The following is a 27,910-nucleotide window of genomic DNA, read 5'->3' as shown; positions in this document are numbered from 1 at the left end:
ATTTCAAACAGGCACCGTGCTAAAATAAAAAGAGACTGATGAGATTGCAGTGATATGACTACCATGACGATGAAGCCTAGTATGCAGCTCGGTTGTGATTTCAGAGGATGAAAGGGATATGTAGCCTGTAGTAAGGAATCGCAGATGACGCCAAAGGTTGGGTCCAGAACAGTCCTACGAAAATATCGAATGTATAAGCTTATGATTTTGTATTTATATGACGAACATAAATAAACAATTAGGCGGTGCATTGCCAGCATCACACACAGCCTTTGTCCTGACGTACTTGCTTTATTATTGTGTTCTATTGAAAGTATATTCTCTTGTTTCTCCTTATCTCCTTTGTTTTTTTGCCTTTACTACCTTTCAATCCCACCTGTCCATTGATTGAAATTCTGAAATGACGTAAAATCTGTAATTTGCGTCATTATAGGTTTCTCATTTAAATATGGAATATTATTCCGCCACGTTTAAGTAAATTGCACCCATTCCACCTGTCATAAAACAGCCATAAATGCGTTTCATTTTATGATGGAAACAACTTCGGGATAAGTCTGGTTAAAAGAGACTGAGACAGCGAGTTTTGGACCCGACCGTTTCCAATTACCTTAAATGCTATTTTTCTTTTAATTTTCTGTATAATATTTTTATGACTTTTCTTAAATTGGGGTCATGCACTTATACATAGAAAACAGAACCTTTGAGATGTTTATATATTATTTTTTTTAGAACAGGTCATGTATACAAATAAGATATTTTCGGTCACTGTGACCCGTGGCATTTATCTATGTAGATTTGTGTGCAGGAATAAAACAAACTTTTTCAATTTGTTATTTTATTATTATATTTGTATTATTATCTCTGGAAATGGCTGCACCTGTCTGGAGATATTTATAAACAAAACAAACAAACAATATATCTACAAGACAGATCCTAATTTTCACTGACTGTCATTGCAACAACATTTCACTGGTAAAGACATTACAAAATGAGGAGCTCCCAGATTGGCAGTCAAAGATGTTTTATCACAGCTCCTCAGTTTAAGGCTGTTTAAATTAGTTTGAAATTGCATCGGGTCAATATGACCCAAAACATAACAGATATACCTAAAATCTGAACCTAATAGGAGGGTTAAACGTGTAAACGCTATATTCTTGAGGCACTTTGCCTTTAGAACTTAGACATGTAAGGTTGCAGAGTGATTTATTGTTTGTGCGTTTTTAATTTCGCTTATGTGCTGCAGTCGGTGCTTTCCCTCACACCCTTGGCTCGGCTGAAATTTCCAACTAGCCTGTCTGAGCAGGGCGCTTGCGTATGCAAAACAAACAAAAAAAACCTCTAGGTGGCAGACACCTTAACTTTCTATTCATTTCGATGTAGTCGCAGAGGCGGTAAGCTGTCAGAACACGTAATGACACCACTATTGGCACGGCGAGACGGTAGAAAAAAACAATTAATATATTTGCAAGACAAGCGAAATTGTGTGTGTGCGAGTTGGAGCCGTGAGCTGCACGCACCCCTGTGTTTAAACGACATACACGATGCTCCTTAATAAACTTAATACTGGCTCAAACAAGCCCACTCAGCAACTCTGAAGAAAAATAAGAAAAAAAGAAAACCTGCAGAAATGCCGATGGTAGCTTTTGTCTCCTTAACGTGTCGATGCCATGTTTACAATATACAGCACTGTACACATGCATTAGAACACCCCATTGCTTCTGTATATAATACTGCAGTGTGCACATGCATTAGAACACCCCATTGCTTCTGCATATAATACTGCAGTGTGCACATGCATTAGAACACCCCATTGCTTCTGCATATAATACTGCAGTGTGCACATGCATTAGAACACCCCATTGCTTCTGCATATAATACTGCAGTGTGCACATGCATTAGAACACCCCAATTTAGTGATTGTTTAATTGAACTGGTGACTTTAATAGGCCATACGTGAAATTAATGTAAAATAGTAAGAGAAAGGAGCCACAAATGGTAAAATGCATGAGACTTTAACAGTTCTTTGAGACACCTAATTAAAGCACAAAGGGGTCTAATATTTTCACGCATGGGTGCCTATTGTTTCTATATTACTGATTACTGAAAATTGAAGTTCTCACTCCATGATTTTCATGTATATAAAGGATACAAATGAGAAATCTTGAGGTGTTCTAATGAATGTGCACATTACTCTATTTACTTATCTTTTTTCAGTTATATTTCTCCAATCTATAAACCTTTGTTTTATGCTCTGCCTGCACGCCTCAAATTGTCATAAGGGGACGGGCGACGGGACTGAACACCTGCCAGTATAGTTTTAGTACAGTGCAGCAACAATAAACTGCAGTCTGGTTACACTGCTACAGCATTTCATGCGTGGATTCGAAGTTATACAGTTATCTGTGTTTGTGGGTGTATAACGTTGTGTCCTCGTCGTCCCCTATTTAATAAAATACCGTTTGACTCCCAGGGGAATTGGATTCATTTCAATTCCCAACTACTGTTACAGAATTGGACCCAGAAAACATGCATTAGACTCAAAAGATCCAGCGCCCTCTTGTGGTCAATCTGTAACCGTATTACAGGCATAATTAGACCCATGCACGTTTCTAGTGCTGTTTTTGAAAAAAAAAAAAAAAAAAAAAAAAAAAAAAAAAAAAAAAAAGGTAATAATGGACTAAAAGTAATAAAAAATGATGGACGTTTTAGTGTATTTCATTAAACAATGTAAATGGATATAAAACAATCACTGCCGTTATTATTTCAAATAGGTATGATAAATTAATAGTATTCGATAGTTAAAAAAAATCATGATAAACTAGTTCAGAAATAATAATAATAAATAAAGATAAAACGCACTTTTAAGGATGTCCATGTAAGTGTGTTTTGCCCTCATTTAATTTGTTAATGTTCATCCAGTAAAGTATGTTGATATTGCACCACCTACTGGCCGTGAAGAAGAAGATTACAGCGCCTGGTATTGGCCGATGGTCTCCCATCCAAGTTCTAACCAGGCGGGACGCTACTTAGCTTCCGAAATTAGACAAAATCTCGCTCTCAGCGTAACGTGGCCGTAGGGATTACAGAACTCTTTCCAAAGCCATTACTTTCTTAGATCTTCGTTAACGAAGGATCATTTCGTTTAATGTTTTTGCTTTTTTATTATCGGAATTATTTATTTACAGACACATTTTTGTATTAATCAGATGCATAGTTCACGCCCAGGTCTGTAGGTCGCTTTGGATAAATGTGTCTGCTAAATAATAATAATAATAATAATAATAATAATAATAATAATAATAATAACGTTTCGCATTACATTATGCTTGAATTAGTAGATTTATTTTTGGATCTAATGTTAGGTAACAGTATAGTTTGCTGAGATTGATTCCAGCGTCATATAAGACACTTAATTCGACGGAGCTCAGCTGTATCAATGTGTTTACCAGCTGTCGACAGCTAGTGTTGGCAAATGTCTAAGTAAATAAACGTCTATATATGTAAATATAACAGCCGGTACAGCCACGAGGTCTCCCTCCCATCTAGGTACAGCACTAACCAGGCCTGGCGCTACTTCGCTTCCGAGATGGAGGTTCTCAGCGTGGTGTGGCCGCAGACGTGTGATTAATATACTTCTACTAAAAACTATCAATACCGTATTGACAAAAAAACAAACAAGAAAATACTTGTAATTTGATTAATATCGGGTCAGTGTAATTTTTTATAAACATATATCACATTGTATTGTTTTTAAATTAATATTCTCAAAAGCTAGGTGTGGCGATTTCCAGTACAGCTAAGAGATACTGCAGCGTCTCCACAAATTAGATTAAATTTAATATACAAAAACAAGTCCCAACTAATATATGTAGAACATGCAGTTGATAAGCATAGCTACACCAACTATAACATAAAAGTGGATATTATAAAAATAATGTAACGAAATCCCTGGGCCAAAATGAACACGGTATTATTATATAATGACTGACACATTAGTTTCGATTTATTGTAATACACAATATGTATGATATAAACTCTTTAATTACTTGTGCACGTAAATTTACATCTCCCTGTCTGTTATACTAGAAACAAACATGGGCGCTTCTACTTGGCAACACGTGTTGGACTCAGCCGGCAAAGCACGTTGTTTTAGCAAAGTTGCGTTCTTATTGGTCGGGTACTGCATTTGAGAAAGTACTTTTGAAACGCGGTTGGCTGGACAGCTTTTACTGTGAGTTAGCGGGAAAGCTCTCTGTGATTGGTGCACTGACAGGACTCCAGGCTGAAAAACAAAACAGTCCGCTTTGATTGGTGGAGCCGCTCGGCGGGAGGGTTGCCCTTGCGCGTCCTCGGGTTGGCTGTGCTCACTCTCGCGGAGGAACGGGCAGCGTTGATTGGCCGCGGGGCGTCACGTTTGAGGCGGCGGGGGCGCGCTTGCTATGAAGCGGCTAAACCGCGAGCCTCTCTGCGTCTCTGTCTTTCTTCTTCCAGAGCTGCTCGAGATAGCAAGCAGGCCACGTGCAGAGCAGCGCCAGCAAAAAAAGAAGAAATCGTGTTTTATACCGAGATTTTACAATCTAAATATCGACAGACCAGATCACAGCATCCGCAAACATGGTGAAACTGGCAAAGGTAAGCCACCGTTGTGTTACATGTTGCCTTTTTTTAGGTGAGGTGCGGGATTGAAAAGTTTGTAATTTATTTATTTTAGAAAATGCCTCTCAAGATCGACATATCGTTTGCTTTACTGCATTGAGAGGTGATTGGATCGTAGGTGGGAACGTTCGAATTCAGGATTTTTTGTAATCCGCTGTAAACTGCAGTTCTGTTCACGACGCAGCGATGGCTTTTTTTTCAGTCGACCCAGATGTAAAGACAGCCATGTTTTCTCTCGATTATTTTCGGTGTGGTGTACGTTGCTTTTTACAAAATGGCCATGCGCGCACACTCTTGAAGGCATTGTTCCGTATTTGCTCACTTAAATTACTAAAGTGATCATTGTGTTGGGTTTCTTTACAGTTTTGCAACGTAATTACGTTCGAAACCGAAGAATCACGGTTAGAAGATAAACTTAACATTTTATTTATTTTATAAACCGTGTATACCGAGTACCGACACATGTTGAGTTTATTTATATAGATCCTTTCATGCCAAACTGTATTTATATACAACATATATATTTACACTGAAGAATATATGTATAAATATAAACGCTCGTGGAGGGTTGTGACGACGATTAGGCCTCGTTGAGCACCACGTGTGATCCCATGCGTACCGCGCGCACGGTGTAGCTTGTATCTCATTTTAGCGGCACTGTATATACTGTCTCGAACAACGTTTTATTAAGGTATGTATATCATTAAAGATAATATTTAGATTTATTATTTTTTTGTTTAGTTTTTTTTTTATAACGGGGCCATAACAGCAAAGTGGGCGCGTCCAAGCCAACATGTGGCCCCTAAAACTTTAGGGGCGTGGAGTTATCTTAGGTCTTAGGGCGGAGCTTACTGTATGCTCTACAGGTCTTAAATAAATAAAACATTTCTTTTATTAGGCAGCGAAGAAACAAACTAAACCCCAAAAGGCAGCACCACCACCCCCAAAAGATGTCGATTCTGAAGAGGAGGACTCCAACGAAGAAGACAGTGAGGTGGAAGAGGTAAGACGGGATTACAGCTACCCACTTGGGAGATCTGTGCCTAGGGGGTTTGCCAATAGCGAGGGTGCTTGTTGGTATTCTAGTAGCAACTTATCTGCAGTAGTATATGGATATATCAAGTTATCCAGTCATTAAAGCTGTTTATTTTTTGTGCCCACCACATGCAATTCACACTTTGTGTAAAGATTTAAAAAACAGATCAATATTAAGGCACGGCCATAGCAGTGTTGAGCCTTGCTTTATTTTTTGTGTAAACCAATGATTATTTTAATTTTCAGGTTACTCTCCCAAAGACAGTTAAGAAGGCTGCAACACCGGCCAAAGTAACCAAAGCTGCAAAGAATGGGAAGGTGGCAAAAAAGGAAGAAAGTGAGGAGGAAGATGATGATGATGATGATGAGGAAGATTCAGGTAGACTTGGGGCAGCAAAGCTTTGTGTTTAACTGTAATGCACACACTCCTGGAGTTCAAAACTAACATTGTTTATGTATATTTAAAGGTCATGTGCAATCTGGCAAAAGCTACTCTGAACTGATTGCTCGTATTACAGCATGAAAGTGTCTCCATTGCTTCTGTGGCTGATGTTGCTTCCCTATAGCAGCAAGTTATGAGACATGATTGCACCAACCCCTGCCTCTTGATCATATAAATGTACTTGAGGGTAGTTCTGAAACCCTTGGCTAGGTCTAGTGTGTGCAGAAGGCTCATTGGTAGTGGTCTCTATTCAAACAGTCTCGCTGTTAGCAGAGCCATTTGAAGAGTTGGGCAAAGCAGTCTGCAGCACAGTCTGAATGTATGCTTAATTCTGCAAATGTTTGTTCCAGATGAAGAGTCTGAGGAAGAAGTGCCTCCACCCAAGAAAGGCAAGGCCACTCCTGCAAAGAAAGCTACCCCTGCAAAAAAGGCTGCACCAGTGAAAAAGGCAGAGTCTGAAGAGGAGGATGGTAAGTTGTAAACTTCACACATGTAGGCAAGACTTCAACTGGAGGAGCCCTTAATCAGTTGCATGAAGCTGGGTGCAATGTTGTGTACAATTTGACTGTTTTAGTACTTTTACAGCAGTGCTAAAACTTGAAATATTTGAGGTTCCAACATTGATTTCTGGCACTATGTTAACATGCAGGACCTCAAACAACTGAAATGGTTACAGCTGTCTTAACTTGAGCATAGTTTAGATCAGGGGTCTTCAACTCTGGTCCTGGAGAGCTACTGTGGCTGCTGGTTTTAGTTTCACCCAATCTGTTACTTGGTTGAACCAATTATTATTATTAGTCAAGATTAACAGGTATTTCCGATCTTTAGCCATTGATGTAAAGGCACATATAAAATCTGCTGGATTGGGTCTTTCCAGGACCAGGTTTGGAGACATGTGGTTTTGATGTTTTGCAGGTTGTGTGGTTGCAGCTAGTCTGTTCCTCCTTGTATACTTGATTGTACAGGAGGGTTTTGACATCTGATTTGTTTGCAGAAGAGGAGTCTGAGGAGGAAGCTCCACCACCCCCCAAGAAGACCCCAGCTAAGGCTGCTATGAAAGTGACCCCAGCCAAGGTGGCTAAAAAAGAGGAGTCTTCAGAGGAGGAGGAGGAGGATGAAGGTAAGGGTCTTGCAAAACTAGGTACTGCATCTTTGCAGAACTGCTAATTAAAAGCATGACTTGGTTGTGGGGGACCACAACAAATGCATCTGCATACATGATGAGCACTAAGGGACTTAATACTGAAGTATGTGATGTCACTTATTTATAACTCTGATGTGCAGTGTTTTTATATATAATATAATAAAAAATTTTTTTTTAATGAATTGATGTAGACCAAAGAATACTGCTGGCTGAGGTTCACTCAGAGTGCATTAAGAAACTGAAAAGTTTTAATGTTATTGTTGACCATATCTCTAGCTACAGCATTATTTATGTACTTAATTATTTTTTTTTGTTTATTGCCCTTTTAGATTCTGAAGAGGAGGCTATGGACACTGCCCCAGCACCTGCAGCCAAGGGGAAGAAGGCTGGTATGGTGAAGGTCCAGGAAGAATCAGACGAGGATGACGACGATGATGACGAGGAGGAGGACGACGAGGAGGAGGAGGAGAGTGAAGATGATGAAAGTAAGTCTCACCTGGCAAATGCATCTTGCAAAGATTTCCTGGTGGTAGTTTTTTGTAAGAGGCCCATCGGGAGGGGTTTGTGTATTCCCTTTGTAAATACTCACCATTTTGTGTGTTCCAGCACCTGCACAGACACCAGGAAAGAGAAAGAAGGCTGAGCCATCAAAGGCAGAAACCCCTCCAGCAAAGAAAGCCAAGTCTGGTGAAGGTACATTCTTGCATGGTTTTGTAATGGGTTCTAACAAGTGCAACAAACCTGCGTGTGTGATGAGCATTAAGGAACTACAGTACAACCTCTGTTAAGAACCCCTTGGGAATGGAGGTTGTTTACTAAGCACCTAAAGGCGTGTTAAACTTTGCAGATGCACGTAACCCCCCCCCCCCCCTTCTCATGAGTGACATATTTGAGCTTGTGCTCCACATGGAAGTAGCAGAAGTAACTGGGTGTTTAAATGTGTGCACCTACAATCTACACCCTCAATCTGAAGAATAATACAAGGATACAGCACAATAATGTGGTGTTCTTGCTGGGAGAAGCTTACACTGTAGGGGTGATGTTTGTTCTTGTATGTGCAGAATTGACCTGATGGTGACGTGCTTTGTTTGTGTCTTCAGGTTTCTCCCTGTTCGTTGGTAATTTGAATGCCAATAAGGACTTCGATGAACTCAAAGAAGCCCTCAGCACATTTTTTGCCAAAAATGATCTTGAGGTCCAGGATGTCAGGATTGGGATGGCCAAGTAAGTGTGTTGTCAGCGAGTATTAAAAAAAAAAAAAAAAAAAAAATCTTCCATATGCCGTTATTTACACTTCAGGACTTTAATTTTGTTTGTTTTGTTAGGAAATTTGGGTATGTTGACTTTGCAACGGAAGATGATTTGGAAAAAGCCCTGGAGCTGAATGGGAAGAAGGTCCTTGGCCTGGAAGTCAGACTGGACAAGGCAAAGAGCAAGGAGAACTCACAGGACAACAAGAAAGGTAGGGTGGATCCAGAACATGCTTTATCTGTTAATTTATTTTCCAAGTATGTTAGTTTTCAAATTCCTCCGTGACAAATTGATGTGCTAGATCAAGTTTGGCTTGTACCTCTTATAGTGGTTGCTTCCAATTCCATAAGTGTCAGTTTACCTTTTGATATGCAAATTTCAGTTTTGAAAGATGCACAATCTAGCAGATATCAACTTGTTGGCCATGTTATTTCCAAAGCATGTCTCAAGCATGCTTGCAGCTTTTTGTTTTTCCAAAACCTGCACATTATCTGTGCAGCTTTAAATTGAACTGTAAACACTATTGTAGTTCTTATTTTTTAATATGATAGTGTCTTATTCTCTTGCAGAGAGAGATGCTCGTACTCTGTTTGTGAAGAACCTCCCCTACTCTCTAACACCTGAGGCTCTGAAGGCAGTTTTTGACAGTGCTGTAGATGTCCGCATACCCCAGGGCAGGGATGGCTCAAGCAGAGGGTAAGGGTTTAAAGAGTGCACTTCAACTGTGGTATTGCTTTGGATATGTTCACATTGAACCAGCCTACTAACAACACAATTCGGACCCCGATTAGCATGCATGTTGGACTACCAGTTAACCTTGGATAAGGTACTCGGACTAGTGCCAATCAATGGATTTTAGGTCCTTTTGGCTTTTGACTAGTTTTTGTTTTACCTAGATATGTTTTTTCTCTTAGAACAGGGGATTTTATGAATGTATTTCAAGGTCAAACTGACTCAGTTTATTCAACAGAATTGCGTACGTTGAATTCAAGAACGAAGCTGCAGCTGAGAAAGCCATGGAAGAGAAGCAGGGTGTGGATATTGAGGGCAGATCTGTGATCCTGGATTTCACTGGAGACAAAAGCCAGCAGAACCACCAGAAAGCAGGCAGACCTGCTGGGGCAGGTAAGGATGAATCAGTAACTCGTGCACAAGTAAATATTTACTGAAACGAAAACGGCTACATTTACTGAAGCCTAGTCCGTGGGTAGACAACCATGTCGTTTTCAGTCTGATCCATAGCAAGACTTTAAGGATCAATTTAAGTAATTGAGCCAAGCTAAGTTCAGCACCAAGCCATGGACTGGAAGAGGTTGCCTACCCTGTATGTAATTGAGGTTTCTGACTTGCAGTGGATGGCTAGATATGAAAGTGTTACACTCGCACCGAAATGACCTCTAGATAGTAGAGTACTGATCTAGTCCATGCAGAATATTTTGTTTGTAGCACACTGGGATTGATTTACACTCGCAATAACACCTTTTCTGTATTCCCCCCCTGCAGAATGCAAGACTCTTGTTGTGAATAATTTGGCGTACACTGCCACAGAAGAAGTCCTTCAGAGCACCTTTGAGAAAGCAGTCTCTCTCAGAATACCACAGAACAACGGTAGACCCAAAGGGTAGGTTTGGCTGTGATAAACTTCCTGATCACTGGTGTTTTTTCTCTCCTCCCCCAAGACTAGTAGTTTGGCTGTTTCTTCAATGAAGAGCCTTGTAACCAAAAAAAAATGCCGTCCATTATTTTGTACAGTTAATTAGTCATAGTTAAGGCCAAATAACTTTACTTGCCACCATGAAACTGGGTAAATCACATCACTATGTGTGTCAGTATGTCATTATCTGTTTTTATTGCAGTTATCATTAATTGCATTAAGTAGTTGCTAGAACAGTGCCAACCAGGTTTCCTGTATGTGTAGCTTTTGTGACCTTGAAATAATTTAAGACTCAAATCATGAGGATATTTATTCAAGATAGTAAAGTACTGATCTAGCCTAAGGACTGCTTTTTGACACTGGGGTGTCTTGTGTTGTGTTTTTTTTTTTTTTTTTTTTAACACTAGTGTTAAACTATAGTTTAACATTTTAAAACTGTTCTTAATGCTGCCTGTACCTTCTCTACTCACTTTCTGTATAGGTTTGCTTTTGTCGAATTTGAAAATGTCGAAGATGCTAAAGAAGCCCTTGAAAACTTCAACAACACAGAGGTCGAAGGCAGAACGATCAGACTAGAGTTCAGCCAGTCCAGTGGGCAGAAATTTGAAGGCGGTAGAGGAGCAGGTGGTAAGTACAGTTTGTATTGTTGGTGTTGCTTGGGTGCCATCTGCTGTTACTTAGGTGGGATATAAACACCAAACCAAAAAAAAAAACACTGATGTAACACTAGACAAGTGTTTCGACCTAACTGTAGTGATTCTAAAATTTTCAACTAGAGTATGCAAGTCCCAGTTTCTGTGCTGGCTTGCCCTTGTATTAGGTGTCTACAGCATATCTGCTCCTTGGGACATTCCTCTGCCAAAAACATTCATCTCTGGGAAGTGGAATTCTGTCTGACCATTCTCTGCTTCTATTTTCAGGTCCCTCAAAAACCCTTTTTGTCGGAGGTCTTTCTGAGGACACCACAGACCAGACGTTAAGAGACGCCTTTGATGGTGCCATCGCAGCCAGAATAGTCACAGATAAGGAGACCGGATCATCTAAAGGGTAAGAACTGACATGCAATCCTTAAGTGTCCAAAGAATTGTCTTAAATTCCTGTATTTAGGGTACATATGTAAACTGGTGGGGGTGTGGTCATATTTGCTTAGCTTGTTCACTTTTACTGTTGATTTTTCTAAACTGCCATGGAACCTGTCTTGAGTGTGGATTAGATAAACATGCAAGAATTTTTTTTCAACTTGGACTTGCTGTTCTGTTGCATGGCATTCACTTAATCCGGGTTACTTTAAAAGGATGGTTGCAAATTGGATTGTTGGACTCTGTTCCTAGTTATAATTTGACAGCAAACTTAAAACAAACAAATACCTTTTCTGTATCCCCTTCAGGTTCGGTTTCGTCGACTTCGACTCTGAGCAGGTCTGCAAGGCTGCCAAGGAGGCAATGGAGGACTCCGAGATCGACGGCAGCAAAGTGACTCTGGACTACGCCAGGCCGAAAGGAGAGGGTCAGCGTGGAGGCTTTGGGGGTCGTGGAGGGTTTGGTGGCAGAGGAGGTGGCAGGGGAGGACGAGGGGGATTTGGCAGAGGAGGCGGAGGATTCCGGGGAGGCAGAGGGGGCAGCCGCGGAGGCTTTGGAGGTGAGAACTGCGCAACTTATTGTGGGGCTATAATTCTGACCTGGGTACTCGGGCTTTTATTAGTTGATATTGCTGGATATTGGCATTTTTTTTTTTGTTTTGGTATAACTCAGTATTTCAAACATCATAATACCATTCACATGTCCACTAAGGTTTGGTTTTATGGACCTTTTTAATAAACATCTGTTTTGGGAGGAGGTGGGGGTTAAACTAGGAAGAGGACTATCTAAACCAGTTTGTGAAATTTATCAGGTTGTAGTTTGTCTTATCACATGTATTAAGCTATGCCACAGCCTCTGGGATATTGTGATGAAATGTAATTGGATAGTCATGTTGTGATCTGCTTGCTGTTTTGTTGTGCTCTTGCGCAGTTCACTGACATGCGCTCGTTTCATTGCAGGTAGAGGAGGTGGCTCTGGATTTGGAAAACCCCAGGGAAAGAAGATCAAGTTTGATAATTAAATCTGTAGATTTACATTTCTTGTTTTCAAACGGACTTGATTTATTTCTTCAATGTGCCGTGATGGAGCCTTTGGACATTCCAGAATGCATAAATATATATATATCTAAATTTAACAACCCAGTAGATGGAGAGCCGTTTGTGTGAGCTGTGATATGTTTGGACTCCCCGTTTCTATTTCCTCCCTATTTCAAAGGAGTAAAATGGAATGTGAAGACAACCCACTTTGTTTAACGCCCTGTTGGCTTGGTACATGTTGTACATTTGACGATTTGTATAACTTCATTTTACCTTTTTGTAAAAAGTGCCGTCTATCCTTTTTTTTTTTTTATTTCGTTCACTGTAAATGCAGAATGTTTTACAAAATGAAGTGTGCTTGGCAGATTAATGGACAGATTATTAAATGGACCCGACTGCGTCTTGGGTGTTTAGAAACTTTGTGGTGGTCATTGACTCAGTGTGTTCGTGTTTATCTGGGTTATTCTTGTCCTGTCCAAAACATGGTACAGCTCTGTTTAGAGACCTGTGGTGCAGATTTGAAGATGTGCCTTCAATCCTGATTTCTGTTTAGCCATGTGTACACCTGGCATAGATCGTAGAACATGGATGTGGTGCCGAGAACTTGACGGTCCTTTAAACATTTCAGTTTTCTGAATTGTATGATTGGTAGTAGGAAGAAATGGCTATCTACAGAAAATTTAGGTGGGTTTAGGACACTGGTCAATCAGTTTAATCTTGATGACCAGCTGTGCGACCCATTGAATCTTGACTGCTAATCAAATTAAGTTTTATTAAATGTTGGACATTTTCCTTAAGCTGCTTTGTTAGTCTTTTTAGTGGATGGGTGGGGATTTATAAAATTTACATAACTTGCATAAACTGATTTTAACATCAGAAATATCTAGGTTTTGTCAGGCAGTAGAGCTTTGTCCAACTAGTAGCATTGCAAATGTTGTATTTAAACTGCAGTATTCACTTAGTTACCTTTGCAAAGTCTTATTCCACTAGGTGGCAGACTTGTTTGAGTTGTCATCACTAAAATATTATTTTGACTGTGGGCCTGACTTTAATCTGGGGAACAAGTGCAAGTTGTGTTGCATACCATGGCCACATGCTTTGATCTACCAGGAGTTGATGTGACTGCCTTGAATGTAAACTATTACAAAAAACTACTGTCAACTGCAGAGAAACGGCATACACATTTTGGCTTATCTATGGAATGGTGCAGCTTTAAGGTCAGAATTGCTCAATTCTTGGTCTGGGCAATTTTTTATTTTTTTTTTCCAAAAAAAGTACAAGTTGGTGTCCTTAGCTTCCTCTTTATCCTAGGATTAAAAGTCCAATTTGGTTAGTATCTGTTGTGTGTTTGTCGTATAATTGCACTGGTGTACTGACATTGAGTTGTCTTGACACCATATAGGGAGGAGTAGGATTACCTATGTATGCATGTATCAGAAAAGCAGTTCAGTCTGTCAGGAATACTAGTCCTGTACTAGCTTGTTTCAGATAGGGGTGCAATTGTTTATGGTGGGTGCTCACAAAATTCTGCTGAAAGTGTTTCCACCCCCCTATGTCTCTCTCAAAGACATAATAGAGGAGAAAGCTCTGATTTCCTTTTCATAGGATTTGTCTACAGCTGGGGACATGGGATGAGTACAGGGTGAGTTTTCTAGTGAGATACGGTAGCTGACATTTCCTGTTAACCTATCTTTACAATAGGAACACATTCATTTTCAGCACATGAAAGTCATTGGTGAATGTTTCTACTTCTCATGCATGCCTGAATTTTATAAAACATTTGCTTGAAAGTATTGTGCATGGCAAGAGGATGTATTGTAACACATTGCCGCAAGCCTGAAACCCCCCCCTCGCCCTGAGAACACCACATTTTTAAAGCTCACTTATTTATACCTAGGGATAAATCATTGCACACTGGAGTAATGCACATTTACAGATACTGTACCTGTCTTATGCTGTTGCTACCCATGGTTCGGTGCGTCTAGCTTGTACGCTTCTTTATACTTCAACTGAGCTGTCATTGTTTACACCCATGAGCTCTTTCCAAAAGAAAAGGTGGCTTCCTGCTTCTTTCAGCAAAGAAAGTGAGCCACTGATTCTTTGTTCCGGGGAGTGTGCTACAATGGCCTGTTGTGTTAGCTGATGCCAGATAGCAGAGCTGCTGAAAGCAGGAGGAGCAGGACTGGAAAATGAGGATGAAGGGGACTGTTGAGGAATTGCATCTTCCCTGCTCGGTGCTGCTCAGGAAGCGCTTGCGAGTTTCATGCCAAGTTATATGAAATGAATGATTTATTTGACACATGTAAAAGCATCAGCTGCTTGTCCATTTGTTCATATGTCTGTTTTCAGGTGTACAGAAGCTGTTTGTTGGGGGTGGATATGCATGTGCTCACACTTATCAGTCAGTCTTGGATATGGAAGCACCTGTCAACTAAGTTTCTCAAACCAGAAGTCTGCTTTTTAGCTGTAACCAATCACAAATTTGTTACTAAATGACCCGGAAGAACCAATTCCACTACTCTCAAACTTACCCATAAATGAGGGAAAAAAAGTATTTAGAATGATAGTACAAGTTTACCAAATGAACCAGAACTTCAATTTTGCTGAGATAAAGAATGTCAAATATTGAAACTAATGAAATGATGGAAACTCATAAATGAGCATTTGGAAGATAAGCGGGTTTTCATTTACCATCAGTAGGTGCAATGACATTCAATGCACCCTAAAATGTGCTGATGGACTGACCACTCTGAAGCACATCAAGGTTGTGTGTTTCTGTAACGTGGAGCCCATCTTCAACTCCAAGATCAGTTCATGACTGCACGGCTATTAAATAATGAAAAATAAATGTTTATGGAAGGGACCACTTCCTTCTTCCAAAGTCCTTGGCAAAGAGTAGTTTTTTGAGATTTATGATTATACTGTATTTACAGTATAATCATAAATCTCGAAAAACTCACTTCTAAATCTTTTGTAGTCATTTTTGTATTACTTTAGTATAAATACATGTTAATTTGGATTCATATGTTGTTTTTTTCTGACTTTATGTGAACGAAAAGACACACATTTGCCCGTTTTCCTATTGGAAATAGTGATATTTTGAAATATTACTGTCCTGGTCACAAAAGTAAAGTTTGTGGGGAATAATAGCCATTTTTTGTACTTTTGAGGCATAAGCAATTAAGAAATAACACTTACTACCCAGGAACAAAAAAAAAAAAAAAAAATGTTACACGGTGTTATTTGTTGTGCTTTTGAAGTACGGTTGCTGAAACTGGTGGGCAGAGTAAGTAATGTTTTCTAAAAGCTTTTAAAAATTAAGGCCCTTATGCCTGAGACGTGTGAATACTGGTAACTACAGTCTTAGAAAACTATGCACTGTGACTATGGTTATTAGAAGACTGCACTTTCTTATTTTAAAGTAAAATAAATACAGGTCGCATTGTTTTCTAAATCTGCCAGACTACACAATCTGCATTATTGGAATGAATATGGGAAAAAAAGGACAAAGAAACTACTACGAAGGACGTCCAGGAAAGCGCTGAACAGTGGTTGGGAGTTGTGCTTTACATGTGCTTAGATAAACATGATAGCAGTGTTTCTACAAATGCATTTTCAACGTGTCTGCTTGCTTCAGGTTGGAGTATTTTGGACAGCTAAAGCAGGCTTATGTCCAGTCATGGAGGCACATGCTTCACCGGCTGTAACGGGTTAGAATAAAGACATGGGTTAAGTTTCATTGGTGCAGTTCAACAATTACCAACATGGTAGGAACACAACCTGGACTGGAAGAGTTAAAGTGTGAAACTCTGCAATAGTAAAACACATACATATTAGAGCTGGAAAATATGTTAGCTAAAGGAATTAGCCTTTTGTAACATTGCCACTGTCAATCAAATGCATTGTTACACTTAGAAAAGTTTACTGTGGTGCATGGTCAGCAAGGTATAGTGAAAGCAAAGTAAATAGGCATGAGAATGGTAAAGCTCAGAAACTGAAAACTACAGCAAAGCAAGGTAAATACATAGAAGCATGGCAAAATGAAAAACCACTGTATATTTACTTTGGTAAACTTCAAGTCGGAGTAAGAGGTCATGCCCTTCCTTGTCCCTTCTGCTGTCAGCCCTGGAGTTTGAGTAAGGGCCTCCATTGCCTGGAAATTCAGTGGGGTCGCATTCTATTTTATTGCCTGGGTGCAACCATAATAGTCACATGACAAGTGGAAAAGATCAAAAGAACGTCCATGAGCTTGAGGCATGTCAGTGCTGCGCCGGACGTTTGCAGACTGTCTTTGAGGCAAAGTGTGAAGTCTTGCAAGTGGTTGACCTCTGTACTGCAAACAGGAGCTGTGGTTCCAGCATCCCACATGTGTGGATACCCTTTCCTTTTCCAAGTGTGGATACCCTTACGGCTGCTGTAAAGGGGTTGGGCAAGAAGACACAGTGGTAACAGGACAATTAAAAATGAAATACTTCAGAACTCTGAGGAAGTGCAGAAGATATTCCAGTGTTATTCCTGTGGAGTTCACACAGAATTCATTAGGAATTTTGAAAGGGTTACCGACATAGTGAACAGAACTGATACCTCCATGCACAGCCAAGGTGGTTGTGTAAACCCTACTTCCCTGTATTGCAAACCAGCTCCAATTCATGATTTGTTCAGTAACTGGTGGTAAATTCTTTGTTTTATGTTTTGATATTTATATCTAATCCAAAAGCAGTAAGAGCCCTTTTGGATACTGAGACTGATGTACATGTTTTTACACACCTAATTGGAAGGATGAGATTTCATTGTATTGCATTAGTTTGGACTGGCTAAATGACCACATTTCTGGAAAACTGCCATTGATATTTATCAACTGAGAGCTGTCAAGCTGCCCTTCGTAGACTGCATGGATTTGTTGCAGTGCAAAAGAGCAATGTAGCTTCAAGCTGATATTTAAAGCTCCTCTCTGGGTAATTACAGCTAGCTTGTTCTCACAGACAGGTCTGTGTTATTCATGCTAATGGCACCGGTGATAACGCCAGGTTACCCTACAGCCAGGATTTGAGAACAATGCAACAGGAAAACTGTATCAAACAAGCTGCAAATGATTAGCTTTCGTCAAAGGGCATATTGTCAACTCTCATCTTTGTTGAAACTCATCCCTTGATAGTTTTATTTAATGGTGTGTTTCTCAACACAACATGGTTTAGTGCACGGTAAAGGGTACTGTAAATCATAGTTCAATCGTAGTAAAAGTATTGCAAAACATGACCACATGTATGGACGTGGTAAAAGCCTGTCTGTATGTCTGGGAGTGCTTTTTGCATGTAGGTTGTGAATTTAATGTTATTTTATTGTGGGGTTGTAATGATCCACAATCAGTGGTCATTACAGCTGTTCTAGTGTATTATCTTAGATAAGTACAGCAGGCCGTTCAGAGTATGCAATGACCTGAAGCAAACCATTACAGATAAACAACGGCTCTGAAGAGTGTGATACGAGTATGATTGTATGGGAAGACTGTGCCAGATTCACATAAAAAAATAATTGATAACTGTTTGAAAAATAAAAAAAAACCCTGCAACAAATAAATAAGTTGAGCATACAAACGTAGTATATCAGTGTAGTAGGTGAACCTTTCATCTCTACATTTGTTTATTCGTCACTGATGTTTGTGTGTGTGTGTGTCTATATATATATATATATATATATATATATATATATATATATATATATATATATATATATATATAAAATAAATGAAATATGATATCTGAGTGACCTAAAACTTTCATCTACTGAAAAAACATATGAAGCATATCGATAAAATAAACACCCAAGGAGAAGAGTTATTTCAGGTTTCTTTTTAATGTCATTTTATATCGTTTTAGTTTCTTTTAATATTTGCATTTGTACAGGTTTATAAACAAAGTCCTTGTGCCTTAACAGCATCCAATAACCTAGACACCTACAATTCATTAGATTTTCATTCTTTATTCACATTTACATAAACAGCGAAAAATCTGACTTTAAATTTCATTGTATATCAGCTGGAAATGTGAAGAAGAAAAGTAGAGCCAGGCAATAACTTACATACCAGTACCTGCTAGAGAGAAAACATGTAATATATATATATATATATATATATATATATATATATAGATATATATATAATGGGGATAAATTACACTATTTTTGGGTGCAATTATTATTAAATTTTATGAAATACCACTGATTTCCTTAAGGACACTTCTCATAAAACCTATTTTACTTCTAGCGCGTTGGTTCTGAAAAGCAGGGACACATTTCATTACTGAGACCAAATGAATGACGCCTTGTGAGATAGAGGCACTTTACTTCAAACTGCTCCCTTTGAGAAGAAGATCTGCACATGCTTGGAGAGCACCTCATCTTAAATCTATAACAAATGATATTGTGTATCATTACTAACGACGCTACTTAAAGTTACAAGTTTTCCTAGAGACATTCTCTACTTATTTATTTTTGGTTGGTTTTTTACCCTTTTAGCTCATTACCTTCCCTTGGGTAGTAAACTGTGTATTCGTTACTGCATACCTGTCAGTATGGATAAGTACAGGGTTTACATTCGGCTATTTGGTCTCTTCATGCCTACCCAGATTCACCTAAATAAAATAATGAATTTGATAAAAAAAAAAAAATTAAAAAACCCAAAACTGGCCCACACAGGGATGTAACCCTCACAGTACAGTACAGTGTTCTCCTCCATAGACGGAGTACTTTTCTTTGAGTCAGCTCAAATATAAAGAGTTTTTTACAGTGCAGTTTCTGGGGCAGTCATCAGTCCCCTAGGCTCCTGGTACTAGTAAAGCATCCAGACTGCTATAAAACCTCTATTTTCCGTGAGCAAACAAGGTTTCTCTTAACCAGACTCCACATGTGCATGAGTTCCGGAGGGAGCAGCTTGTGGATCACTATTAAGTTTTTGAAAAAGCAAGGTTCTCTGTTCATTTTGCTGTTCTTGTTCTTCACAATCCCAAAGGTCTTGAAGCTGTCATGCTTGACGGGAGTCAGATGGAGAATTTCCAGGCACATTCCAAGGAAGACGTCATCAATGGGATAGAGGTCCAAGGTTTCTGAAGCTCCGTATAATTTTCTAGCCATGTGCCCGTCCATCAGGAAGCCCCCTCCCCCAGCATAGGGTGGGTAGTGTGTTTTATTATACAGGGCATGTGGGATGTAATATTTATTCTCCTTCTTTCTAATGGGTTTTGCCATATAGAGCACATCCCCAACAAACAGATTTGTTACCTTGCTACCATCCAGAAACTCAATGATGTTCTCTGTGTTGACGAAAACGTCGTCATCGCCTTTGAATATATACTGCACATTTTCGCAGTAGGTGGAAAACCACTTCAAGAAGTGGACCTCTTTCAGAGTGAGGTTGAAGAAGCTATCCATGAAGTCCCACTGCAAGATGTCGCCGTAGATGTAGTCTTCATACTCCAGGAGCTTCTGGTGATTGGCTTGCTCGCCCCCCTTGGAGGCGGCCCCAAGGAGGAATAAGGTCTTGATCTTATTGCCGTTGACCTCCCTCTCCCTGCCCCAGGTCTTCCTGATGACCTCCCTGCGGTCGTGCTGTGTTATAATGGACTTGATGACAATCAAGAGGTAGACGTCGCCACTGCACTTCTCAGGGTGGTTGATGACCATGGGGAAATACCTGCAGTGTCTGTAGAGCAGGAACTGCTGAAAGTTAGACTCCAGGCCAACGAACCACTTCATGTTGGTGAAGTTCAAGTTGGCAGTGCAGTTGGTGGTGGTCACATCCCAGGTCCGGCCCTGGGGTCTGTCGTCGGTCACTGTCGCTTCCTCGGTGGTAGCCTCGTGTTTCCAGAAGTTGTGTCCCCCGGGGAGGGCGTTTCGCTTCTGAGTTTTGAGCTCTCCCTGTGAAAGCTGCACTGGAAGACGATCTCCACTGGTGGTGGTGCCCCTTTGCGTGATGGTCAGAGTTGCCACGATGATGAAAGACATCACACAGACACTTTTGCAGATCTTCCATCGTTCTCTGGTGTTCAACCTAAAAGTAAAAGAAAAAAAAAAGAAAATATTATTTTATCACCTCAATAAATTCGCCAAATACTTACTACAGTGTAACCAACATCTCCATCAGAAATGATTTCCAGCTCCCTGCATTCCATTCAGGTTTTTTTTATCCCCCCTTTGACAAAAGAATTAAACAGCCTGTATATCCAGAGTCGCTTACAATAGGACATTGATTTAACATATCATCTACAGGATGGAGCACAAGGAGGTTAAGTGACTTGCTCAGGGTCAGCTAGTGAATCAGTCACAGAGGTGGGATTTGAACCAGTGACCTTCTGGTTATAAGCCCAGGACTTTAACCACCAGACCACACTTGTCACGTGAGACTCAATGCTTGGAAGAGAGCTGTAAGATACTGTGCAGTGTTTCAGAGAGCTGTGAGTGCAGTGTCAGAGCTGAGAGACTGCAGTGTTTCAGAGCTGTGAGAGACTGTGCAGTGTTTCAGAGAGCTCTTAGATACCATGCAGTATTTCACAGAGCTGTAAGATATTGTGCAGTGTTTCAAAGAGCTGTGAGAGACTGCAGTGTTTCACAGAGCTGAGATACTGTGCAGTGTTTCAGAGAGCTCTCAGATACTGTGCAGTGTTTTACTGAGCTCTGAGATCCTGTGCAGTGTTTCAGAGCTGTGAGATACTGTGCAGTGTTTCAGAGAGCTCTCAGATACTGTGCAGTGTTTCACTGAGCTCTGAGATACTGTGCAGTGTTTCAGAGCTCTGAGATACTGTACTGTGTTTCAGAGAGCTCTGAGAGTCTATGCAGTGTTTCAGAGCTCTGAGAGACTGTGCAGTGTTTCACAGAGCTGTAAGATATTGTGCAGTGTTTCAAATAGCTGTGAGAGACTGCAGTGTTTCACAGAGCTGAGATACTGTGCAGTGTTTCAGAGAGCTCTCAGATACTGTGTAGTGTTTTACTGAGCTCTGAGACTCTGTGCAGTGTTTCCGAGCTCTGAGAGTCTGTGCAGTGTTTCAGAGCTGTGAGATACTGTGTAGTGTTTCACAGAGCTGTAAGATATTGTGCAGTGTTTCAAAGAGCTGTGAGAGACTGTAGTGTTTCACAGAGCTGAGATACTGTGCAGTGTTTCAGAGAGCTCTCAGATACCGTGCAGTGTTTTACTGAGCTCTGAGACACTGTGCAGTGTTTCCGAGCTCTGAGAGTCTGTGCAGTGTTTCAGAGCTGTGAGATACTGTGCAGTGTTCCACAGAGCTGTAAGATATTGTGCAGTGTTTCAAAGAGCTGTGAGAGACTGCAGTGTTTCACAGAGCTGAGATACTGTGCAGTGTTTCAGAGAGCTCTCAGACACTGTGCAGTGTTTTACTGAGCACTGAGACACTGTGCAGTGTTTCCGAGCTCTGAGAGTCTGTGCAGTGTTTCAGAGCTGTGAGATACTGTGCAGTTTCACAGAGCTGTGAGATACTGTGCAGTGTTTCAGTTGTGAGACTAGTGTTTCAGAGCTGTGAGAGACTGGAGTGTTTCAGAGAGCTCTGAGAGACTGCAATGTTTCAGAGAGATACAAAGAGCTGCCTCTCACAGTAGCGTCTGAGAAAGGGTTGCGTCTTGGAAATGCCTCTGCTTCTATGCTGTTGTCACACAGTTGTGGGTCAGAATTAAAAAAATTGGGAATACCCATTTAAAGTTGTTTTCATATGAAAAGTTACAGCAATCCAGTTTTACAACTTATGAAGCATTTTTTTTTTTTTTTTTTTTTTATATCATGTTAGCAAAAAATCTTCTCACGAGGCTTAGTGGGGCTTTCCAAGGTAAAGAAGGGTGCATTTTATATACGCCTGTGCGGACAAATTTCATGTATATATATATATATATATCACCTCATATATATATATATATATATATATATATATATATATATATATATATATATATGAATTTACTTGTTTGAATTTATTACAATGCGTAAATGCATTGTACTCATAAACTCAGTTCACCGTTTGCATCATAAATCAATTGGAAAGTATGAGACGCGTATTTGCTAACAGCCTGGCAAACAGTAGCAACTGACGTTTTTATAACTCTTTACTGTCGAGGCACTGCAAAGCGCGTCGCATTGACATTTTTAAAGTAAATACTTCTGTGGATTGTTTATAGTTTATTAAAGGCTTAACAAAAAGCCTTCTGCTGAATGCTACGGCGAATCATGTGCTACACAAGTTCCTAAACTGTTTTAATGAGCTTCCAAAACCTGTCCATGAATAAGAGAGGGTGGTAAAACGAATGCAGCTAAAATGCAAGTTACTAACGTTAAATTAGTTTAAGCCTCAATACAGCCTCTATCGTATTTCCTTAGGATGGGTACCTGAAAAATGTAAGTTATAGTTTCAACACAGTTACACCACCTCGAAATTTCTTTTGTGCAGCAATTTATTATATGGCGCTGCATTTGGAACTGGCAATAAGGAAAAATACGGTAAATACACATGCCAGTATTCTTAGTGAAATTATCAACAAATCACACGAGCTAACAGAACATCCATGGCGAAACAGGGCTTTTTATATTCGTAACCAACATAATATCCAACTTCGTGTATAATCTGCACTTAACACCCTTGTAAAAGGGAACAGGGTATTTTTTGCACTTGAATAAAACACACCACTGCTGTGAAATTTTAAACTCAAGGTATACACACTACTGGTCAAAAGTTTTAGAACACCTCCATTTTTCCAGTTTTTATTGAACTTTATGCAGTTTAATGTCTCAGTGTACTCTGAAATTAAAGCATAGAACAAATAAACAATTGGAGATAAAAAAAAAGAATTCCTGGAATCGTTTTGTTTAACAAAATTTAATCTAAATTTTTTGACTCATTAAAGTAGCCACCTTTTGCAGATATAGCAGCCGAACACACTCGTGGCATTCTTTCTACAATGGAAATCAAATATTGTTTGGAAAGTTCTTCCCAACACTGTTGCAGAAGTTCCCACAAATGTATTGCACTTGTAGGTTGCTTTGCTTTCACCCTTCTGTTCAATTCATCCCAAACCAGCTCGATGGGGTTTAAGTCTGGAGACTGCGCTGGTCATTCCATGATTTGAAGCCCTCTGTCTTGTTCTTTTCTTCTAAGGTAGTCTGACATAGCCTGGAGGTATATTTTGGGTCATTATCTTGCTGTAGGATGAACCCCTGACCAACTAAGCGTATACCATAGAGTATTGCATGGTGCTGCAAAATGCTGTTTGTCTGTCAAACCTGCAGCTCGAAGTCTTCTCTTCACAGTTGAAGCTGAGACTTGCTTACTTCGACTAGTGTTAAGCTGTGCTTGAAGCTGTTGTCCTGTGAGCCACCTATCACGCAAGCTATTGACTCTCAGAAACTTGTCTTCTGATTCTGTTGTGGCTTGGGTCAGTCTCTTCCTGTCAGAGTTTCCTCCAGTGCCTTTTGATGGTGCAGGAAACTGTATTTACTGACACCTTGGTTTTCTTTACAATTTCTCTAAAGGAAAGACCTACACTTTTAAGGGTTATAATGGACTGTCTTCCTTTGTTAATTGCCTTTTTCTCACAATTATGATAGCAATATACTACTTCCTGCAGTACAATACTGTCCAAATAATGCTTAAGAGGGTGTAGTAACACAGTATGTTCCAACACTGCTTTTATACAGAAAGAGGGTTTGTAAGTAATCAACAAAAATTGGGACACCTGTAGGAATTGTTAGCATCAACTTTCAAGGCTTAATTTACTTCTATTGCTGCAGAACAGCTGTAAGTTGTTAACCCATTACTTGTTTCCTGAAAAAGGCCTTTTTGTATAACTCTGAAAACATTATTTTTCAGTTTTTGGTAACCTAAACTTTTTTTTTTAACCCCTGGCAGTTTACTGCTTACCTTTGTACCATTTCAGGTTATTCACTGGACTTGAACTGCTTAAATTTCAATAAAAACTGGAAAAATGGGGGTGTTCTAAAACTTTTGACCAGTAGTATATATATATATATATATATATATATATATATATATATATATATATATATATATATATATATATATATATATACACACACACACACACAAATAAATCACATACTTTAAGACACAAAATGGTCGTTATTACTACTATTATTTCTGATCTAATTCCAGTCCCAAAGACCCGCAGAACTGTTGTCACCACTTGTATCATTTCTTATGTTATCTTTGTGTTACAAATTGCCTATCATTCTAATATATCTATCTATATATCTATATATCTATCTATCTATCTATCTATCTATCTAAGAATACACACACTATTTAAAATGTGCACAGCAGTGGAGTACAATACATTTACAAGAAGTATAGGGGTTGTAAATACACAGAACAGACAGTTTATGTAAAATGTTCTTCATATCCCCAAACATTTATATACTTGTGTTAGACTGTATGTATATGCGTAATATATATATAATATATATATATATATATATATATATATATATATATATATATATAGTTAAACCGTATAACCGTATATATATATTAATAAAAGTCAAGTTTAAAATGCAACTTGAATGGCGCTGCCGCAGCTGGGATAGCAATACCCTAGATGTTCAATAAAGCCCTGTCTTGTAGGCAGCCACGTATAGTTTCTCTCCGTCGTTTATTGAAAATGATCAATGCAGTGTCCCGATCAAACAATTCGGTTTAGAAATGTTTCTATCACTAGAGAGATAGAATACAAATTGCTCAGCGTAATGATAGATTTCATTATTGCATATGCTAGCCCTAATGACGCCTGCATTATGAATGCACGGATTATTCAACAAAGCTATACAGTTGTATATATTTTTTACTGACTGTTCCCCAGTAACACTTAATAAAAACTATTTCAGCATCAAAAACGCACAATTTAAAAAACACACTGCTATCAAATACAGTAACTCGTTGAAAAAACACACATGGGCAAATATGTTTCCAGGTGAAACACGCACATAAATAGATACTTACATTTTAAAAAACAAACAAAAAAAAAAAAAAAAAAAAAAAAAAAACGATACTGTATTGAAAATATAATACAATTAAATATAATAGAGTTAAGAAGAAGAAACGTCGATCTGGCGGACAGGCTCGAATGGTTGACTGCTTCAGAAACGACTCCGCTGCGCGTTGCTCGAGCTCCTCGAATCGAATGCGATGTCAAAGTGTGTGTCTCCACTGAAGTGTCCACACCGCCCTCCGATCACCTCACCGCTTCACACACACTGTGAGTGAGTGGACGGGACCTTTAAACATGCTGCTCTTACGTAAAGGAAGCTTATTTGGCAAGTGGACCCCCTCTCCTAACTTTCAATGGACTTTGGCGCTCTTTGTTTATATATATATATAATATATAATAATATATATATAAATATAATATATATATATATATTACACGAAACTCACTAAGTAATATTAATTATATTATCATAATAATAATAATAATTAATAATAATAATAATAATAATAAATAATACAAAGTACTTTGTTTAATGGTATAGAATTTCTAGTTTATTCCACGTCCCCGAAATGGTCATGCTGGTAATACAAGCGAAACACGAGAAATAAATAAATAAATAAGACACAAAAACACAAACCAGAGGTGATGTCAAAGTTACAGGGAATATATTTTAGCAGCAGTGTATCCCTGGTCCAACCCAACAGCAAGCACAACTTCAAGAAAATCCAACTTGTCGTTGCTTCTTTTCTTACAAATGAATTTTGAGCTCCGACCTCTCTAGAGAAACATGCTAACAAACCGGTTCTGACAATGGGGGTCGCTGTGATCAGGGGCTCCCGTTTGACACAGCAGCCCCCGATAGCACCCTATGCGTAAACATTGACACTTTAGTGTGTAGGCGTAATGTAAATAAAAGTATGGCAGTAACACAACCAATCGGCAGTAACCACAACCATATTTTAAAATTTAGAGCTATCATTATATATATATATATATATATATATATATATATATATATATATATATATATATATATATATATATATATATATATATATATAAATATATACATATGTATGGTAATCTTATCTTATAGAAAGAGTAGTCATCAACGGCCCAGTGTTAAACTAAGTTCAACAAACTGAGATGACACTTATGCAAATATATAAGTGCGCCTTACTGGTGGACAGATGAACGGACACCTCCACGTATTCACATAATCTGATTTTCTCAAAGGTATTGCAACTGCTTTCACTTAAGCTTATGCTGGTGCATACTTATTTAAAAGCATTAGTGAATTCATTGATAGCACAATATGCGCAAGCTTCTGCAGACCCTACAGTAGGTCACGGCCCAGTTTGGGCGATTCTCTACAACACTTGCTGCAGTTAGAATCATTGTCACACGTAGAGGGCTCTGTCTGTTGGGTTAGAGCAGGGGTGTCCAATCACGCCATTCCATTGATATAATGATGTCATTAATTACTTCATGGTCTGGGTAGAGGTTGAATTGGTTCAATAAAACAATTTAGAACAGAGATTTGGACCACCTTGGGTTAGAGCCATTGTATCCAGTCCAACGTTAATTTGTGGATTCCAGATTGAGTGTTCCACATTTGGACCTCTGAATTATGAGATTCATACAATGAAGTATCAAACTACGGAAGCCCCGTTGGTTAGAACTGTTTGGGTTCAAACCCATTCTACATAGACCTCCGTTGTTCAGTATGTTTAATGTACAACCTTCAAACGCACACTAGACATTTCGAAATTTTGTCAATTTACAACCTCATAGCCTTTGGTATAGTAATAATTTAATTATTGGGTGTGCGCTCTGACGCTCTCAAAATGTGCCCACTCCCTGTACAAACAGAAAAGTGTGTTTCACGAGAGAGGAGATGGTCGAAGCAATTTTAACACCAGTGCTTCCACCCAGTAACCGCTGTGCTAACCCTAAACAGGAATGCTTGACCTCGTGTACAGTATGCTGACACCCGCGTGCGTGGCACAGGTCCCTGTTGCGCAATCCTCATTCCTCCGCCGTGATCCAGAAACACATCAGGTGAGATTCCCAACTCCTCCGACAGGGGGAGCAGTGTTCACCGTGGTTTCAATGCTAGGGATGTCTTTATCAAAGTGGTTGTTTTTTGGGGGGTTGTGTTTGTGGCTCTGTTTCATTGCGATGAGCACTGTCCCGTCATTACTGTGCACTGGACGTGGCCAAATGTCGTTCGGCTTGCAACTTTGCAGGTACTATGACAGCACCAAATTCTGATATTACAGTTGAATCCGAAGATTTTGGTACATGTCTCAATGATGGAGGCAGTGGCAAAACGTTTGTCTACGAAGCTTCGGGCTATATTTTCAAAGCGCTTCCTCCACCATTTAATGAACTCCTGTGTTTTTGAACAAAAACATGTTTATGCTACAAAATAAGGAACGAAATACTTTGAGATCTCTGAAGAGGACTTGAAATATATAATGTAATTGTTGTGCTCTAGTTTTGTAAGATGAATTACATGTTTATTAAAGAATGGAGCAAAGGCTTTGCAAATAGTTTCTTAAAAGAGGTGACGGGTGCCAGTAAAAATCGCAATATTGCGAACTGCATACACACAAC

At 39.3% G+C, this 27,910-nt stretch overlaps 2 protein-coding genes and 1 non-coding gene across 3 annotated transcripts; 2 read left to right on the top strand and 1 right to left on the bottom strand.

Annotated features, from left to right (window-relative positions):
* Positions 1-4,444: 4,444 nt before the first annotated feature.
* Positions 4,445-12,715, top strand: LOC121323182 (nucleolin-like). Its single transcript, XM_041264066.1, has 16 exons — positions 4,445-4,632; positions 5,555-5,659; positions 5,938-6,070; positions 6,484-6,603; positions 7,128-7,253; positions 7,607-7,762; positions 7,884-7,970; positions 8,378-8,501; positions 8,603-8,739; positions 9,098-9,224; positions 9,499-9,653; positions 10,032-10,149; positions 10,664-10,809; positions 11,103-11,229; positions 11,570-11,820; positions 12,221-12,715. Exons 1-16 carry the CDS (start codon positions 4,615-4,617, stop codon positions 12,280-12,282), a joined length of 1,992 nt encoding a protein of 663 aa, XP_041120000.1. The 5' UTR covers positions 4,445-4,614; the 3' UTR covers positions 12,283-12,715.
* On the top strand, positions 7,344-7,415 carry LOC121323723. Its single transcript, XR_005951165.1, has one exon. It is a non-coding gene; the product is annotated as a small nucleolar RNA SNORD82 (small nucleolar RNA).
* Positions 12,716-18,487: 5,772 nt separating the features above from the next.
* LOC121323444 (UDP-GlcNAc:betaGal beta-1,3-N-acetylglucosaminyltransferase 7-like) lies at positions 18,488-22,857 on the bottom strand. Its single transcript, XM_041264540.1, has 2 exons — positions 22,847-22,857; positions 18,488-20,342 (listed from the first exon to the last, which is right to left on the bottom strand). The coding sequence occupies exons 1-2, from the start codon at positions 22,855-22,857 to the stop codon at positions 19,145-19,147; spliced, it is 1,209 nt and encodes a 402-aa protein (XP_041120474.1). The 3' UTR covers positions 18,488-19,144.
* Positions 22,858-27,910: the final 5,053 nt, after the last annotated feature.

This window comes from Polyodon spathula, chromosome 11 (assembly GCF_017654505.1).
Source record: "Polyodon spathula isolate WHYD16114869_AA chromosome 11, ASM1765450v1, whole genome shotgun sequence".
NCBI lineage: Eukaryota > Metazoa > Chordata > Actinopteri > Acipenseriformes > Polyodontidae > Polyodon > Polyodon spathula.
This window is presented reverse-complemented; position numbering and strand designations above follow the sequence as displayed.